The 17,570-nt window shown below is 32.9% G+C and overlaps 1 protein-coding gene across 1 annotated transcript in view; it reads right to left on the bottom strand.

Moving 5' to 3' along the window:
• Positions 1–15,865, bottom strand: part of LOC149563298 (uncharacterized) — a 38,379-nt gene extending 22,514 nt beyond the window's left edge. Inside the window, exon 1 of the mRNA XM_089823995.1 lies at positions 15,036–15,865. Coding sequence (XP_089680121.1) covers positions 15,036–15,516 — 481 coding nt within the window. The 5' untranslated portion in view covers positions 15,517–15,865. The remainder of the gene's footprint in view (positions 1–15,035) is intronic.
• Between the last annotated feature and the right edge of the window lie 1,705 nt (positions 15,866–17,570).

Below are 17,570 nucleotides of genomic sequence, written 5' to 3'. Positions count from 1 at the left end.
GTTGATTTGGGTTTGGAGTTGCATGATGCTACTGATATGGTTTTCATGTTTAAGGATGTTATTGTTACTGGTTGGGATCAATTGCAGATATTGTTGATAAAGCATTATGATGTTCATTTTGTTCCTAGGAGTGAGCATATTGATTAGGTTGTTCAGATTCATTTGATTTTCATGTTTGAGGGTATGGAGCAAAGATGTTGGGTTTGCAGATTTATTCTCTTTTCCTTGATGGATTGGAAGCCTTTGGTGAATATGAGGTTGGGTGTAGATATTTCTTTCAGAACAAGGTGTGGGACACACTCTTCTATTTACCTTGGGAGTCTATTGCAAGAACATCAAGCTTAGTATTTTTAGACCCTATGTTTTGCGTGTTTAGGGTTATGTTTGAGGCATATTGGTGGACCTTGTCATAGGTGTGCATAATCATTGGAGTGATCATATTAGAGTTAGAGTCTTTTGCTGGTTGTTGGTAATATGTTCTTTATTTCCTTGGTAGACTTTGGAGATTTTTTCTATGAGCTTCGATGCATGGGAGTTAACTTGTGTGATCTTAGATGTGGATTGTTGGATGGCATGTGGGCCTATGTCTAAGGCCACATAGTCTTATGTTGTCTTATGAGTTAGTTATGATTGTAAACTTGGTTCCTATCCTAAGTGTTATTTAATTTATCAAGCTAACATATGGCAGGAGTGTTTATTTAATGTGATTGTTTATTTAATGTAATATGTTAGGCTAACTTGTGGCTTGGTTTAGTGTAAGTAGAGGTACTTTTGATGTCTAGTGGCATTAATATGAAGGGAGCATGGAGTAGCTATGAGCATCTTGAGTAATGGTAGCTTGGAGTTGGATCTTCGTAAATGAGGATTGATTTTTTTCTTTGTTTATAATGGTTGTAACTTAGAATGCCTTATAGTCAAGGATGTTGGATGAAATTCTTATGATGATATTATTAGAATAAGTGTTGCTTTGATTTGATCTCTCTGTTATTTTTTATCTTATATTGTGTGGTTATTTGGTTGGGGCTAGATCACCTCCGACTGGGGTATGCCCCACCTTGCATTACATAAGTATCATCCCCATTATGGTTTTTACCTTCTAACAAGGGGTTTTATGATACCAAAATAATTGTGTTATGTGTGATGATTGTGTGGTGATTTACTATTATTACATTTTATTTTATATCATCATTTGTATGCTTTACTATTTGGAATTTAATATTTTATCTTAACATATTTTTGGTTGAAGTTTTTAATTATATTTTTTTTTTATTCACCCCGCACCCTTAGTACCTAAGAATCCTAACAATTGGTAGTAGAAATCTGATCCTCTTGATAATTAGATTAATAACTTGCGGAAAATATTAATAATCACAAAGAGTTATTGGTATAAGAAGTAACTTGGAAGTTGAAATTAGATAGTATGAGAGTTGCAAAAAAATTGAGAAATTCCATCACTAACAAGATGAATGAGAGTCATGACTACATTTATCAACTATCAAAAGTAGTCATGTCCAAGAAATCTAAGGAAGAAATTGCATAATTTATGAGAAATAATCAAAATCTCAAAGAAAATGTAGAAAAATTGAAGAGAGAACTTGAAAGCCAATCTATCAGAATGTGTGAATACCTTGAAGGAAAATGGGTAGTTAAGGAAGATAGAAAATTAGTTCAAGATGCAATGATAATTGTTGGGAATTCATTAAAGAAAATAATGGACAATTTTTTAGCATATCACAAGAGTCTCAATCGTGCATGAACATATATACAAATACTATGGAGAATCAATAGATTTTGACTAAGTATTAGAGGTTAAAAGAAGAGAATAAGAAGATGAAGAAGGAACTGGAAACTAAGAAAAATGCAAATACAAAGTTGAATCAACATAGTGATAGTTTGCAAAAACTTGGCAATCAATTGAAGAACTAAAGGATACACAATAATACAACTAGTCTTGGCTAAACAAACCAAGGAACAATCGTGATCGATCCAAGTCATCAAAATTTGAATCCAAGAAGCAAAAAAAAAAAGCTAGAAAGAAACCATAAACAAATCAGATTAGAGGTCTAGTAAACCTACTTGTTTTAGTTATGGAATGAGTAGTCATACTATGAATTTGTGTAGAATCAAATAGGTGAATAAGTTCTATTTGTTTGAAGGTCATTTCTATAAGTATGGGAATATTCCATATGAGTGAAAATTTAGGCCTGATAGTAGACCCAATAGTAGTAGTTTTAATAGATATTGTTACACATGCAACTAGTATAACCATACACCAAAATATCTTCATGATGCAAGATGTGTGCAAACCAAGAGAATCTAAATCTAATGCAGTAATAAGGATGGAAGGATCTAACTCCAAGAAAATAAGACATGTGTTAGGTTCACCATTTTATGTAGGGTAAGAAAATGGAAGCAGACCGACCCTATAGAAATGCAAGGGGGAATACCAAGAATGAACCCTTTGGATTAGGTATAATAGACAAAAGGAGAAGTATCAATGTGAAACCTAATAGACAAGAAAATGAATGACTTGGATTTATTTCACTCTCAACCCCACCTTAAGAGGATTTAGGTAAAGATATGTTATTAAAGAAATGTTGAAATGAAAAGTATGAAAATGAATAGGAGGAGAGAACACTTTATAGAAAACAAACCTCAAAATCTATTGTCGAATGATGTAAAAGAAGTTGTTGTAACCTGACATCTAGGCAGAAATCTGTGAGGCGAACAAAACCCCAAGGTAAAAGCACAAACTTGTGCCACACTTTTGTGAAGGAAAAGGCTAACAAAAGTATAATTGTTCACCTTCAATGACATAAAATTGGTATTATTATTTTGAATTTGAAAATGAAGCAAACTAATGAAATGTGTAGAAATGGATGAAGTTTAGGATTATAATTTCTAATAATTATTTAGAATAATAATTGATATATTTTCCTAATTTTTATAGATAATTTTTTAGCTGTTGAAAAATACTGAAAATTAGGGGTTTAGTTCCCACCACAAAACTAGATGGAAATAAAGGTATTTCTCTTTGATGTTAGATTATGTTATAGATAACATATATAGCTAGAACAATCAAAAATAAAAATTAACTTTAGACCTATATTTTTTATTTTATAATTATCCAAATTTTAACTCACCTGAAATCAATAGTTTTCATCTCCCACCACATTTTTCAATACAAATCTATTCTAACTAGGAGAAAACACATACATGCTAAATGAGGACTCTCTCCTCTAGAACATCATCTAATTTTTAAATTTTTTTGATATGATTTAATATATTTTTCTTTCTCAAAATTGATATCTTTTCAAGTGTTAAAATACATAATTGTAGAATTTTTTAATTACAATATACTATATCTAACTAAAACACTATAAACTCTATATCAGAATATTCTTGACTCTGAGCTCTATAAAATGGTCTTTATATATATAATAAAAAATAGTAATATTTATTGAAATGTCACTTTTATGAAATAATTGTATTTCTTTAGTAATTGGATACAAACTAGTATAAAGCATGCATTTAATAGACATTCCCAATCGGAAAATTGTGAGACCATATATAATTTAGCTAGAATAAATTTATCTAGATCATATCTTTGGCCAAAATTGATTTTTAGATAGAAATACTCAAATTTAGTCATTTTGATAAGTTAGCCTGAAAGGTGACACAACTTTGTACTTTTACTCCTCCAAATCTTTTGACAATTTGTCAAGGGTGAACTTGAGCATTAGGGGTGCAATAATACTTTGTTGACTGTATGGGATATCAATTCTAATTTTATAGTTTCAAAGAAAGCTAAAAATGGTTTCCATATATGTAGCCTATTCTTCAATTTGGGATCCAAAACCTCAAAACAAAAGGGTTTAGTTTTTTCTTCATTTTTGGGGAGGATGGGTGGGATTGGGAGGGCAAGGGTTTATTTTAGTCAAACCTTAGTTTAGGAATTAACCTTGAATTGAAATAATAGAAATGGAATGCTAGAAAGAGTACTTAGTATTAAAATGTCCAACATGAAGCAATGTATATCTATGAATATGCTCTTGAATTTGGAATGTAATCAAGTATGTAGATGCAATATCTTTCACTCAGCTTTAAAAACCCTAGAAAGGAAATCAATGTGAAGCCAAAACCTTCTTGAATATATGTGCTTGAAACCTATCTTTGTAGATCATGTAGATAGATCATGTAGAAGATTTAAAATAGGATCTTCAATATATGAAGGGACATCTAAAATGTTGAAAATACAATAGAAGATCTAGCATGAACTCCTTCAATGGCTTGAATGCATAAATACTTGATCTCCAATGGAGAAAGCTTGAATACCTTGAATGCTTGAAGAAGAACTTGAACTAATGAAAACTTGGATGCTTGAACACTTAAGCTTGTGATGAGTGGCCATGAAAAATGGAGAAAATGGAAGGGTTTAAATAGAGGTCATAATTAACTAACTCATGTAGGCCGACAAACCTAGAAGTTAACACCCAAACATCCCAGAACATGGGACCCAAATAAAGGGGCCAAAATAGTAAACTATGTCCCTAATTGGCCCATCAGGGGAAGATTGGGCCCTTGATTGGCCAAAGGAACACTTATCCCTAGATGATCATGTGCACAAACCCCTAAGACTCCAAAATAGGTCTCAAAATTTAGAGATCAAGTCCAAATTTTAAGGAAATTTCATTTTGGTGTGAGAAGTAGATTCCAAGTGGATAGATGGATGAAAATGATGGGACCTAGGAGAAATATATCCTTGAGCTTAACACAATTAAAATAGGAGCTTTTTAAGGAGGATCTATTAGTTTTTACCCCAATTCCACCTAGGGGAAAGGACAGGAAAGGGAAGAAGAAATGAAAGAGAGAAAGAGATTGATAATATTTCATTAAATAGGTGCTAAACCTTACTTAAATTAGAGTGCTTCCAATTTAAGATGGTACAGTGATGTATTATGTCATGTTTATCCGCTATATATAATTTGGGTAACTAGTGAAATACATAAGGGAGTTAATAATGTGAAGAATATACTAATCTTTGATTCTTGTGATTTTTAAAGATATAGTGGTGTAATATTCCCTATACAATTCTAACCTATTAGTGTGTGTTGTACGAACCATGTGGTAAAATATACAAGAATTATATTTTTATCCATAAGGATCATTAGTTAGGTTTGGTCATGTAATTTGGTGTGCATTCCATCTATGATAATATTTTTGTTACCTAGACTCGTGTGAATTGAGACCTCCATTTGTGCTTCTCTTATTTAGATTAAAGGTTTTTCCTTTAAGTATATGCCTTTTTTTGTTATGTTATTTCTATCTTCTTCTTTTTTTCTTTTGTCAACTTTTGAACATTGAGTCGGTGATGGTCTATAATGTCTCTTTGTGTTCTTTTTAGGTATCATACATCAAGGGTGTCAAGATTAATTTTAATTTATAGTAATCTTGTACCCCAACTCATAAACCTAACATATCATTTTCTCTCTTTGTCCACATATTATTGGAGAATATTAGAATTTTATGTAGGTTAGGTCCCAGTTTTAGAATAAATAAATTTGATTAAATTAAATAAATGTTAGTTACTAGGAAGATACTTTCCTATTATAGAATTTAATTATATTACATATTTATAAAGAAATTTGTGAATAAATGTAAAACCATCTAGTTAATTTCCTTCGAATATCAATGTATTGTTTTTCAAATTTTTCTTCATTTAGTATAAGAGAGCCTTTAACAATCTATGTCTATGTGAAGATGGTGGAATAGTTATCTTGAAGAAATTCAAAGAAAGGTTTTGGGTTTCCAAAGTAATTAGTTTAAAGGCAATTAGAGATTGGTTATTTGGTTGTGAAAACTCTAAAAATTTCTTCAAATTCCCAATGGCGATGTGAGATTTGTACAACATAGTATGATTGTATTCTAATGGGCAATAGTTCAAGGGTGTCAAAATATGAGCCATATAGAAAATTTCCAGATCAATTTATAAAGGAAATTTTGTGATCACTTCATGAATTGGGCAGAGTTGTTTGTAGGATCCACGTAGAAGATGTGCCCTTTTAAATATTAGCTTTATATTTTGTTTCCTGGTGTAATGAATATTGGGATTAAAGAAAGTACATTTTTCCTACATGAAGAAAGAAGTAAACTATTATGTGTGAACAACACTCAATGATAATTAATTGCATGATACACACCCTATTAATCTCCTTGAAGAAAAGAGAGGGCATGGCATCATGTTATTCCTTTCAAGAAGAAAGGTGGAACATATTCTTTTGGATGCATATTTAGTTTAAGCCCCATTAAGAATAAAAGGAGACATCATAATCACTTGGAGGAGATGTTAAAATTTTAAGGAAAGGTGCCTCGCATAAAAAAAATCATTAGTGAATTATACAATATAGGAGGGATTATATCCACATCACTTGAGTGTTAAATAGAATTAGAGGAGGTGCAGAATATCAAACAATGAACATCTCATTATGTCACTAGAGGTTTCCTTAGACACATTTAAAGGAGATGTGGAATTTTGGAGGAAAAGTGTCTTATTGTGCATGGAGGTTGTGAACACTTCATAATCTCTCATGTACAAATGTTTATAGTGGGTTATTCAATGACTAGATCTAACAATTTAGTTAACTTACTTATTAATAGGTGAGCAAGGAGGATATGTTAAGAAACTTCATAAAAGTATCCTGAAGGGATGGATTCAAATCCCTTTTAATGTTCCATTCTTTTTAAAATAAATGTAAAAAAGAGGCAATATTGAAGACTATTACATTTTTATGAAAGTTGGTCTCTACATTTAGAATAAATAAAAGAAGATGAATAAAATAAAATTTAGTTGACAAGAAGGTACTTTCTCATTAATGAATCTCTATACTTTTATAATAGAAAATGAGTTGCAAGAGAAATGCAACTCATCTCCTCTAATTCATAATCCATGTTGCAAGTGACATACTTATAAGGCTTGGTGAAGCATGAATGGTAATATGACACATAGATATCTCCCCTTTAAACCCCTCTTTTAGGTGTTCTAGAAGATCCCTTCAAACAAAATCCTGTAGGAATCATTCAAAGCTCTAAAAATCAAAATCAAAGCTTCTTATGTCATTATTAGAAATTCAATTTTTAGTTGGTGTCATGCTGAGGGTGGAAAAATTTGAAGTGTTTACATATTAGTTATATTTTAATTTTAGAAATTATTCCAATTTATCACATAAATTTTTCTATTCTTCACATTCCTTTGTCTTCTTATCATAAGATTTTTTATCCTAGTATTTGTGTAAGGTTTTGAGTATATTCCATGGGCTTTTCCACATTCAAATTTTCCTTGGTCAAGGTATTTTATTTTGTATTATTATGCACCAAAAACCTTATGTCTAAATGAGTCACTCATCAAGGTTGAGCTATAGGTATTTCGAGTTCTTCTTGTGCATGGTTGTGCTTTAACTTTTAGCCCACCATATGATCTTTCTTGAATAACCCATAGTTAGGGTTACCATAGAAACATAAAGTCACTTGGAAGCTAATCAAATAATATATAGAGTGACTTTACCTAACATATCATGTGATGATTACCTTGGGACTAAGAGTAATTAAACAAGGTTTATTAAATCATTAAATTTTAACAGTTGAATATCAAAATGTTAATTTTCAATTTATGAATGGAATATAACCTGAGAAATATTAATCCCTAATCCCTAGAAAATTGTTGACAAAACAATTGAGTAAAAAAGTAAATAAAAAAAAGCTAAGTTTGATGTTTGTAGATCAAGGTTGAAACTAGTCTCTTTCCATAAGATGATAAAACTTCATATTAGAAACCCTGAACCATGATTCTTAATCAACATTAAACGGCTATTTAAAGAAGAATAAGATATTCAAATAAAATATTGGAGATTAGGAATAAAATTATATTTTTCATAAGGAAATAGGGCATGATGATCCTCGATCAAGAATCCCATACAGTAAAATTCAAGATAATGTCAACGATCAAGCCTTAAGTTTCCACATGCAAAGTTAATCGTGGATCATCTTTAAAAAGGTTGACCTATAAATCAAGAGAATAAAGTAAACCATTTTCAAAATCCCCATAGTTAAATCATCAAACTTCATAGTTCAATATTTTAAAAAAATATCTTTCATTTTTTTACATTAAATGATATAATGAAACCTTGAACCCCAACCCTAAGAATCTTTAAATCTTTTACATTTTCATTGAATGTCAAGCATCTAGTCTAGGAGTTTTTCATGTTCATTTTAAGACATTAAGTCTTTGTAAAGCCTTTAACCTTAGATACTTAAACTTCAAGCCAATATTTTTAGAATTTGGGATCTTGGATTCTAATCATTATAAAGAAATTTTAAATTTGGTGAAATATGAAGCATGAAATCTCTAGATCAAAAATATTAGGGGAAAATATAGATGGGGAAACTCCTTTTGCATAAAATTATCATAATTTTTTTTTTAATTAAAAAAATATAGTTGATTAAATCTAGGTTGAACCTGGCTAACCTCTCATTATTCTACATGGTCATTAATACCTTCTCTACATAGTAATTTATAATTCATTACAAAACTTCAAGTTCATACACCCTTAAAATGAGAGAAACCCTCAATAAATATAGGACAATAGATAAAAACATTAGTGTCACTTTTTCAATAACCTCCATTTGTAAATAATTAATAATATTTTTTTTATTAGATTATAATTATTTTAAATAGGATATGCTTAAACAAGCATATAACATATAGTGATATATAACCTTGTATAGAAATATTATATGAATGTTATAAGGTTATGACCCCTAATTATTATTTTTTAACACTCCCCCTTGATGTTGATAAGGTCATCACATGTCAACTTTCATAAAATAAAATCTAAAGGACCTTAATAACATACTTTTTCTTTTTATATGTTTTTCTTGTGATGGACTCTCATATTCCCACTTGTTCCCAAATTTCAAATTCATATTTTCCACTCTTAGAAATTGGAAGAAATAGAGCCTATAAGAAGGTTCCCTTGGATATATACTATAATGAATAACATTTTGGCTGATATTTCTAACTTAGCATTCCCTACGCTGCAAAAGACTTGTCAAGTTTCCTCTACATAAAATGCTTTGATTAATTCCCTATGTCAAATCTCATTTTTGACATTCTTCATAAGCCCTCTAAGGAATCTTCTATTAAGTTTGAAAAATTTCTCCCCTATACGATCTCTATTCTAAAATTTGTGGTGGAAAGGAGGTGTTTATCTCAAGAAGTTTTCTCTTGTTGGTAGATTTCACTACTTGTGGTCGTATCTAATAGCATTAAAGTATTTTATCATTGAATTTAAAATCTAGTCATTTGGTAAGTTGGGATTATATATGTGATTGCAACTGCTTTGTGAACTATTATGACTCTGTAGATGTTAGAAATGTTGTCAGTCCCTTGGAGTTTGGAGATGTGATTTGCATGAATTGTTCCTTTGCCGTAGACATCCTCCTTCATCCCACTTTTCGACCCTACTAATTTTTTTCCCACTCAAGTCAAGCCCTCACATATCCCTCTTCACTTTTGGTGTTTACTTTTGTGTTTTGGTCTATTAATGTTACGAAATAGGCCAATTTATCATGTTTGGTCTTAATAACAACCTTTTCTCTAACACCTAATTTATGAGAATTCTAGTAGATTTTGGTCTCTCTAAATAAATTCCCATTGATATTTGTCTTTAGGTGAGAGAATTGTATTGGAGATAGATCCTAAATTATAGAATCATCACTTTCAGATGTAGGTGGTGATTTGAACCTAGACACTTGACCTCATCTTGTCCTTATGGTTCATGGTTCACTCATCTCCTAGCTAATAGAGAATTACTAAATAGTTTCATTTATGCCCTTCTTTGGATAGTTAAAATATAATTATGATTCTCAAGAAGACTATGTCTCCTCTGAAAGAATTGATCAATATCAATTCTACATAACCCAAGAAGAACCTATTAGCCAATAACCTGTCACAAGAGAAGAATAATGGAGACAGAAGAAAAATTGCTCTCAAATGTGAAAAATGCATAAGCGATAATAAAAAAAGTACAAGGCTCAACCTTATAAAGGTGAGATAGAAACCCTAAACAAAAAAGATAGGTTGCAAATTATTAATTAATAATTAATTAATAATGCACTGAAATGAAGCTTAAGTAACTAGAGTAATAGAAACTTATATAATTAAATCAATATGATTTAATTAATAAGTATAAATGAAAAAATACTCTAATACTCCCCCTTACGCTAAAAGCAAGGAGTAAGCTTACCTAGCAAAGAAAAGCTATGAAAGCAAAACAAGTGGGTCCTAGCAACAAGGCCTGATTAGGTACCTAGTACAATGAAATCTCTATAAACCAGAGCAAAGGAGAAAACCTAGTGGAAAAAAATTCCTCTCCAAAAAGAGATGTAAAAGCAAGAAAAGACAAAAAATAATGACTTCAATAGACTCTCTCAAAATCATAAGTACAATGCATGCTGCCAACCCCCTCATGAGAGAGGGTCGAGGCTCCAAAGCACCCCCCAAAATGAAAGAACCCCTAGATCAATGAACAAAGCACTATGACTCCAATGCAGAGGAGTGAAAGGTAGTGGACACTGTAGAGGGAACCTCGAAAGCTGAGGTGTCATTGGAAGGCTAAGCTGATGCTCAAAGGAGTAGACATGAGGATCCTGAAAGGGAATCCCCAATGTAAGTGGTATGACAGGTGTGCAGACACTGTCATCAAAGAGGAGATGAATGTCCTTTGTAGAATCTTCAACAACTACACCTGGTGGCTCGATGAATGGAGTAGGAGGATCAGGCAGTGCTGAAGAAGAACCCTGTTGAACAAAAGAGAGCTCAAGAGGATGTGGGAAGGTAGTCACAACAATAGTCTTAGGAATTACACAGAGGTTCAAGAAACCTAACTATACCACATGATGCTCTCTCAAAGGAGGAGAGTCATGCTCTGTTAAAGGTGGACCAAAGTGTGAAAAGGAGTAGAGACAAGTAGAAAGATCAATTCTCCCTGTAGCAACAATACCTCCTGTCATACTATCCCGGATGAAAACTGAATCTAGAGTAAACTCAACTATCTTCCCAGACCCACTATGAGAAATCTGATAAACCAAGAGAAGGTTTGTAGACAAAGATGGAACATACAACACATCATTGAATGTTCCATCCTGAATGGATACAATGCCTTTCCCACAGACTATCATAACAGTGTTATTCCCAATGATAATGTGAGGAATAGGAGAAGCCTCAAAAGAAGAGAAGATCTCTCAAGAAGATGCCATATGGTGAGAAGCACCTAAATCTAGTATCCAAGGGACTTGTGAAGGGGATGTGAAAGAAGCCCGTAATGCATGACCCTTTCCAAGATCCTATCCAGCTATAGGATTGATAGTGGAAGACTAATAAGCAGACCCCTGTGAGCCAAAAGAGGATGGAGAGGAAAGATTTCTCTTCGGAAGAAGAGCTTGCAAATCTGCTATCTGTTTCTCGTAACCATCAAACTTCTTCTGATAGCAAAGTGACTCATCATGTGTTCCTTTCTAATAATAGGAACATGTATGTCTCTCAGTCTTCTATTTCTCCTTCTTAAAGAAGATGGTGAGCCAGTAGAGTGTTGAGAAGAGGAATCTGATATCTACTTCAGCTTCTGTGTACTCTAAGGTGACTTGGTAAGCAATGCCTGTGACTATGAACCTATAAGAGAATCCATCTGAGTGAGCTTTGATTGCTCATGAGTCAATCGGTCACAAAAGGTCTCAAAAGAGGGCATAACATGTCGTGCACCTAGAGCATCCATAGTGGAGTAGAAGGTAGAAGTGAAAATTTGATAAAGTCCTCGAAGCTTGGACAGTATCAGGAAGATACACTCATCATCAGACTTTTTCTTTCCAGCAACCTGTAACATAGATCAAAGAGACTTGAATTTCATCAACAAATCCTCAATGCTGGTGAATGATTTAGAATCAAGGAGGTAAACTTCGCGTCTATTTGTAGAATCTTGAACTGATTCATTGTGCCAAATAAGGTTAAAAACTTATCCCACATAACCTTGGGTGTATTCAAACCATTTAGGCGAAACAGTAACCCATCTGAAATATTCATTGTAATGAGGCCCATTGCCTCATCCATTTTATTGTGCTACATAAGAAGCTCATAAGGCCTCTGTAGAACTGGCTGAACTGCATTGAGACATGACCATAATCCCTTTGCCATAAGCAATCTGGTCATCTGTCCTTTCCAAGTATGGTAGTTGTGTGGTGTAAGGCAGGCAACATAAGGGTCTACCATTGAGAGATGAGGATGGAAGTAGAAGGGTCTTATTCTGAATTAAAGTACAAAAAAGAAAATGCCCCCCCCCCCCCCCCACCCCCACAATAGATAATGATATCCCTCAAATACCAAAGAAAACAACTATAGGAAGCATAAAAACTGAGAAAAGAACTTGGATTTTGGATGCAAAGAAGAGGGAAATGGAAGTCTCTACTTCAACACCAAAATTGAAAGCTCAAACAAACTCAAAATCAAACAAAACTAGCACTATTATCTCCATCTCTGAACTAGCTTTCTAGCACTTCTTTTGGATTGGAAAAAGACCTCCATATGGCCAAGTTATGGCCAAAAAACCAACTGCAGGTCCAAAAAGGGAGCTCTCTAGAAAATTACAGACCTAGGAAAAAATTTGACAGCTATTTTCCCGTCATATGACACTTTGATGATGTCATTGCTAATAGTACACTGATGTGGTGGTTGACTGGATGCTGATGTCACTGCTGACTGGTCACTGATGTGACTGCCTGATTGTGCACTAATGTGGCACCTCAAAATGCGTGCCCAAAATTTTGCCAAATTTGACAGATCTCCAAAAAAAAAAGCAAAAATCATGGATCTCACCGAAAAACTCTCCAAAATTGGTAGATTTCATAAAAAAATGCGTACGCTAATGTAGGTCAAACATACCTTGATGCTGACATAGGTCATACATATCCTGATGCTGATGCAAGTGCAAGTGTACGCTTGTGTAGGAAATGTCAAATTAAATTTATTTGAAGTTGATCAACCTTTTTTTTAAAACACATGAACAACTTCTTCTTTTTTTGTTGTAATAAAACTTGTTTTTCAAACTTTTCAAAAAGTTGAAAATAAATTTTTTTATGCCATTTTTTTTAAATAATAAAAAACTTTGCACATTTTTCCAAAAAAATTACCTTGGAATGCAAACCAATGGTCAAATTTTTTTTCAGATTGCTCTAGTAACCAAAATAGGTCAAATTTTATATCAAAATTCTCTAGATCGATCCTGTGAATCCATTGGTGAGGTCTATTTAGGCTTAAGATGCCTACAACAAAAGTGTATCCCTAGATCCAACCAAAAGAAACTTCTGAAAGATCAAACTCTTGAAGCTCCAGAAAATTCTTCAAATCAAGAAAAAGCAGCCACAGATCAAGGCTTTGATACCATGAAAGAATTGATCAATATTAATTCTACATAACGTAAGAAGAACCTATTAGCCAATAACCTGTCACAAGAGAAGAATAATGGAGACAAAAGAAAAATTGCTCTCAAATGTGAAAAATGCATAAGAGCTAATGAAAAAGGTACAAGGCTCAACCTTCTAAAGGTGAGATAGAAACCCTAAATGAAAAAGATAGGTTGCACATTATTAATTAATAATGCACCTAAATGAAGCTTAAGTAACTAGAGTAATAGAAACTTATATAATTAAATCAATATGATTTAATTAATAAGTATAAATGAAAAATACTCTAATATCCTCTTCCCTACCATTGCTTCTATTGTGGTGGGTCATTATAGCTTAGCTCTAGTTGTTTCTCTAGAGACCCTTTCTCCTTAGGTGATTGTTGTTCCTACTAAGGAGGTCTTTGAATATAGAGTTCCCCTCATGAATTTTTGTGTTGACTATGATGTTATAGACCCTTATAGTGATCACTCAAGAACAAGAATAATCTTATCTATGATCTAGGAATCCTTCTCTCTAAAGTATAGGTTTGCTCTTTTATGGTCAACAACTCACTTATCTAACTCATCTACTACCTGTAATGACTCATGTAGCATTTCAGCCATTGCTTCCCTAAATTCAGACGTTTCTCTCTATGTCATTCATAGACACATACAAAAAATAGTTCATTTCTTTTCTTTATAGAAGTTGTAGATTGATTCATTAGAGAAGTTCCTAGGCCTTAGCTTTGATCTTCTTTAGCTTTTTTATTTGTGGTTTTGAATACTTCTAAAACTATATTTGTTCATTTAGATCAATTCTAGAAGTTGGCCCTAACTCTATTAATTATGAGTTGGGTGTTTTGTTTTGTTGCTTTGGGAATTAATTATATTTTAGTTCTAGTTTAGATTGTTTGGTCAAATCTATAATAGGTTGGGCCACTTCCTTAGTTAATTAAATAAAATAAATATGTCTTCTTTGATAGTGATAAATAGGAACACAAATGTATTCTAATATGAAGATTGTGCATTCCAATCTACATGAAACTCTTCATTTTCATAATTTTTAATGCTAGATTCTTAGTAATGATACTACAAGATCTTATAAAAGTATAGTGGATCTATGGTAAAGTAAAATTAGTCTCTCTTTCGATTCATTATATTATGTATGCTGGTCTTATACAATACAATACTTTTATGAGTCGAAGATCTACAAGGAGAATAATTTATTTAAATATTCGCATAAGATTCTTAAAAGCATTCTTGTAGGACTTTAAATTCTATATAGTTTTTAAGTCAAATTCATTGACCCGCGTTTCATAAATAGTGATTCCAAAACCCATCTTTCATAAATAGTGATTCACAAAACCTATCTTTCATTGCATTTAACAGATACTTACACAAATGAAATACATAAACTTTCTATTTCTCAATTAAAACAAATAATAATAAAAATATTACTTTTGTATTGACACAGATATCAAAATATACCTTCAATGATTTGTTTACCAAAGTAAAGGCATTTTAGGGTTTGTAGTCTTAGCATACCCGTCCGTTTGTTGTAGACGGCACAGTGCAATGATGTTTGGCCATCGGATCCCCTGATGTAAATCTCCATGGGGGCAGGACCAAAGAAATCCTCAAATTTGTCAATGATGTCCGTGTGACCGGCCAAGGCAGCTTTGAATACAGCCGTTTCACCGGCTCTGTTGAGGACACTGGCAAGATCAGGAGAACGTTGCAGTAAAATCTCTATAACCTCAGCGTGCCCTCCACTGGCGGCTTCATGCAACGCTGTGTTTCCATGCACGTTCTCTCTTCTCAGCAACCCACTATTCATCCCCACTTCCAAATCAGATGGAGGCAACAACTTTGTTACAATCTTTTTGCTGCCATAAAATGCAGCAATGTGGAGAACAGTGTTCCCAGCACGACTAACTTCACTCCATATATCCACGTCCAGACTCAGCAATTCTTGAAGTGCCTTCACATCGTCCGATGCAGCAGCTCTGTATAGTTTCCTGTTCATAGCTCTGAATGTTCATACGTTGGACTTCCCAAGTGTTAATTTTCAGTTTGAGGCTCAGCATCGTTTTTGTATTGGGGATAAATTAAAGGAGTGTTTATTCTAATCTTGCTTGAGAGTGTTGCGTTTATTCTAACCTTGCATTGCACTCTGATGGGATATGTCGACCACTTTTTGTTGGCAAGATGATGGAGACTTGTGACGCTTGGGAAGAACGTCACTCAGAATCTGCTTTAGTAAAAGAATTGCTGATAATGTTCTACAGAATTGCTTTTAGCTACCTTTCAGAGACATCGTTGTTTTCTGTAATATTAATGTTCCCGAAGTATTATTCTGTAAGGAGAGGACCCACTATAGGGAAAAACGAGCTAGTTGTTGTCTATGTTTGTATTATCCTTATGCTTATTGCTACCTTTTCTTGTAAATTACATTTCATACATGTATTAACAGTCCATTAAACATGTACTAATAGTTGATCATTTTTTAGTTTTCTTCGTTGTTGATTGGTCCATTTGTGCAAAAAGTACCATTTTTGGGATGAGCGGCTTTTCGGGATCATAGTGATGGGTTTCAAATGAATGTTTTTAAATTGCACTTTTAGACCACTGACACTCTACGAGTTCTACAAAGAACTCCATAAATGTGGAAAAGTCAAAGGTAAGTTTTAAGCTCTTCACTCACCTACGGAAGTTCATCGAAAAATTGGGCAAATTTTGACATACGGATTAGGAACTGTAGGTGCATGGCGCTAACCTAGGCAGCTACTAGATCAATTCCCCTAGTGGGATAGGACTTGGGATAGTGGCTATGCAACCAACTAAACCGTAGACCATATAATATATGAAAAGAGATTGAAATCAAAAAACAAGTTCTCTTTAGTAAGACATGTTTTAGTTTCATATTTAGATTTATGGAAGATCTAGTACTATTTGAACACATTCTAATGGTTGTGCTAGCAGTTGTGAATTCAATACCTATATTTGTTGATTTAATATCTAATATTTTTGTGTACCAATAATTATGACTTTAAATTTATCTTTGTTGAATCATGACTACCTATAATTGAACAAAATGTCTCTCTTTATTCTAAAAGCAACTAATTGTGCGATGTTGCACATCAACTACACAAGTATAGGTGCCCCAAATGTACTACGATTAGTCTCACATTTTTGGGAGTTGTTTTGGACACCTTGGCTAAAAGCATGTTGATGTGGCATCATATGTGATTCTATAACCTTGAAACTCTAGTTATAAGCATGAGACTTGCAAAGCAAGGTGCTGAAAAAAATTAGCAGTGATTTGAAATTTTCATATAAGATTTTGTGAAGCACGAAGTTAGGGTGCTCAACTATTGGGTCCTCTTCCCTACTATTATTGGATTCTTCTATCTCTTTTTCCATAACCCTTTGTACACTAAATCCCTTTGGCAAGATGATGAAATTCAAATTAAAGCAATGAATTTATCAATGTCAAATCAAGATTAACCATTTTTTAGTTAAGTTGGCTATGTCCTAGGATGTAAGAGTACCCATTACAATATGATACATGGGTGTAGTCTCAAGTAAAATCCTAGAAGCCTATACAACTAGTTGTGTTTTCAATAGATCTTGTGTTATTGTAGAATTGATTAAGTCTAGCTATATGACTAGATTGTTCTTTTTTCCTTTCCACTATGACAACATAAGTTGTACTAATGCTTTTTAGATCATGAGAGGCATATAGATAGAGATTGTGAGGAAAAATTATTCTAACCCAAAAAGAATTTCAATATTTTTTTAAGTGCTAATGTGAGCTCTTTGGCTATAATTGCATCATCTAGTCAACATCAATTACCTTAATAACTTACAAAGTACACAATTTGAAAATAAAAGCAACAAAGCATTAATCTTTTCTTGAATTTGCATATTTCATGAATACAATATTAAAAAAATTCTTAACCTAAGTTCTCTTAGGATTCCCTATCATCACTGGGTCAAGCCACAATAATGCTTCCCACTTTCCATCACCAAGAAATTGTATGGAAAGTGGGGTCAAAAATTCTAATGGGCTTCGAATAA

Source organism: Cupressus sempervirens, chromosome 4 (genome assembly GCF_028749045.1).
Source record: "Cupressus sempervirens isolate cs-2001-9-10 chromosome 4, ASM2874904v1, whole genome shotgun sequence".
Taxonomy (NCBI): Eukaryota; Viridiplantae; Streptophyta; class Pinopsida; order Cupressales; family Cupressaceae; genus Cupressus; species Cupressus sempervirens.
The sequence above is the reverse complement of the archived record's forward strand: the minus strand, read 5'-3'. Positions and strand labels throughout refer to the sequence as shown.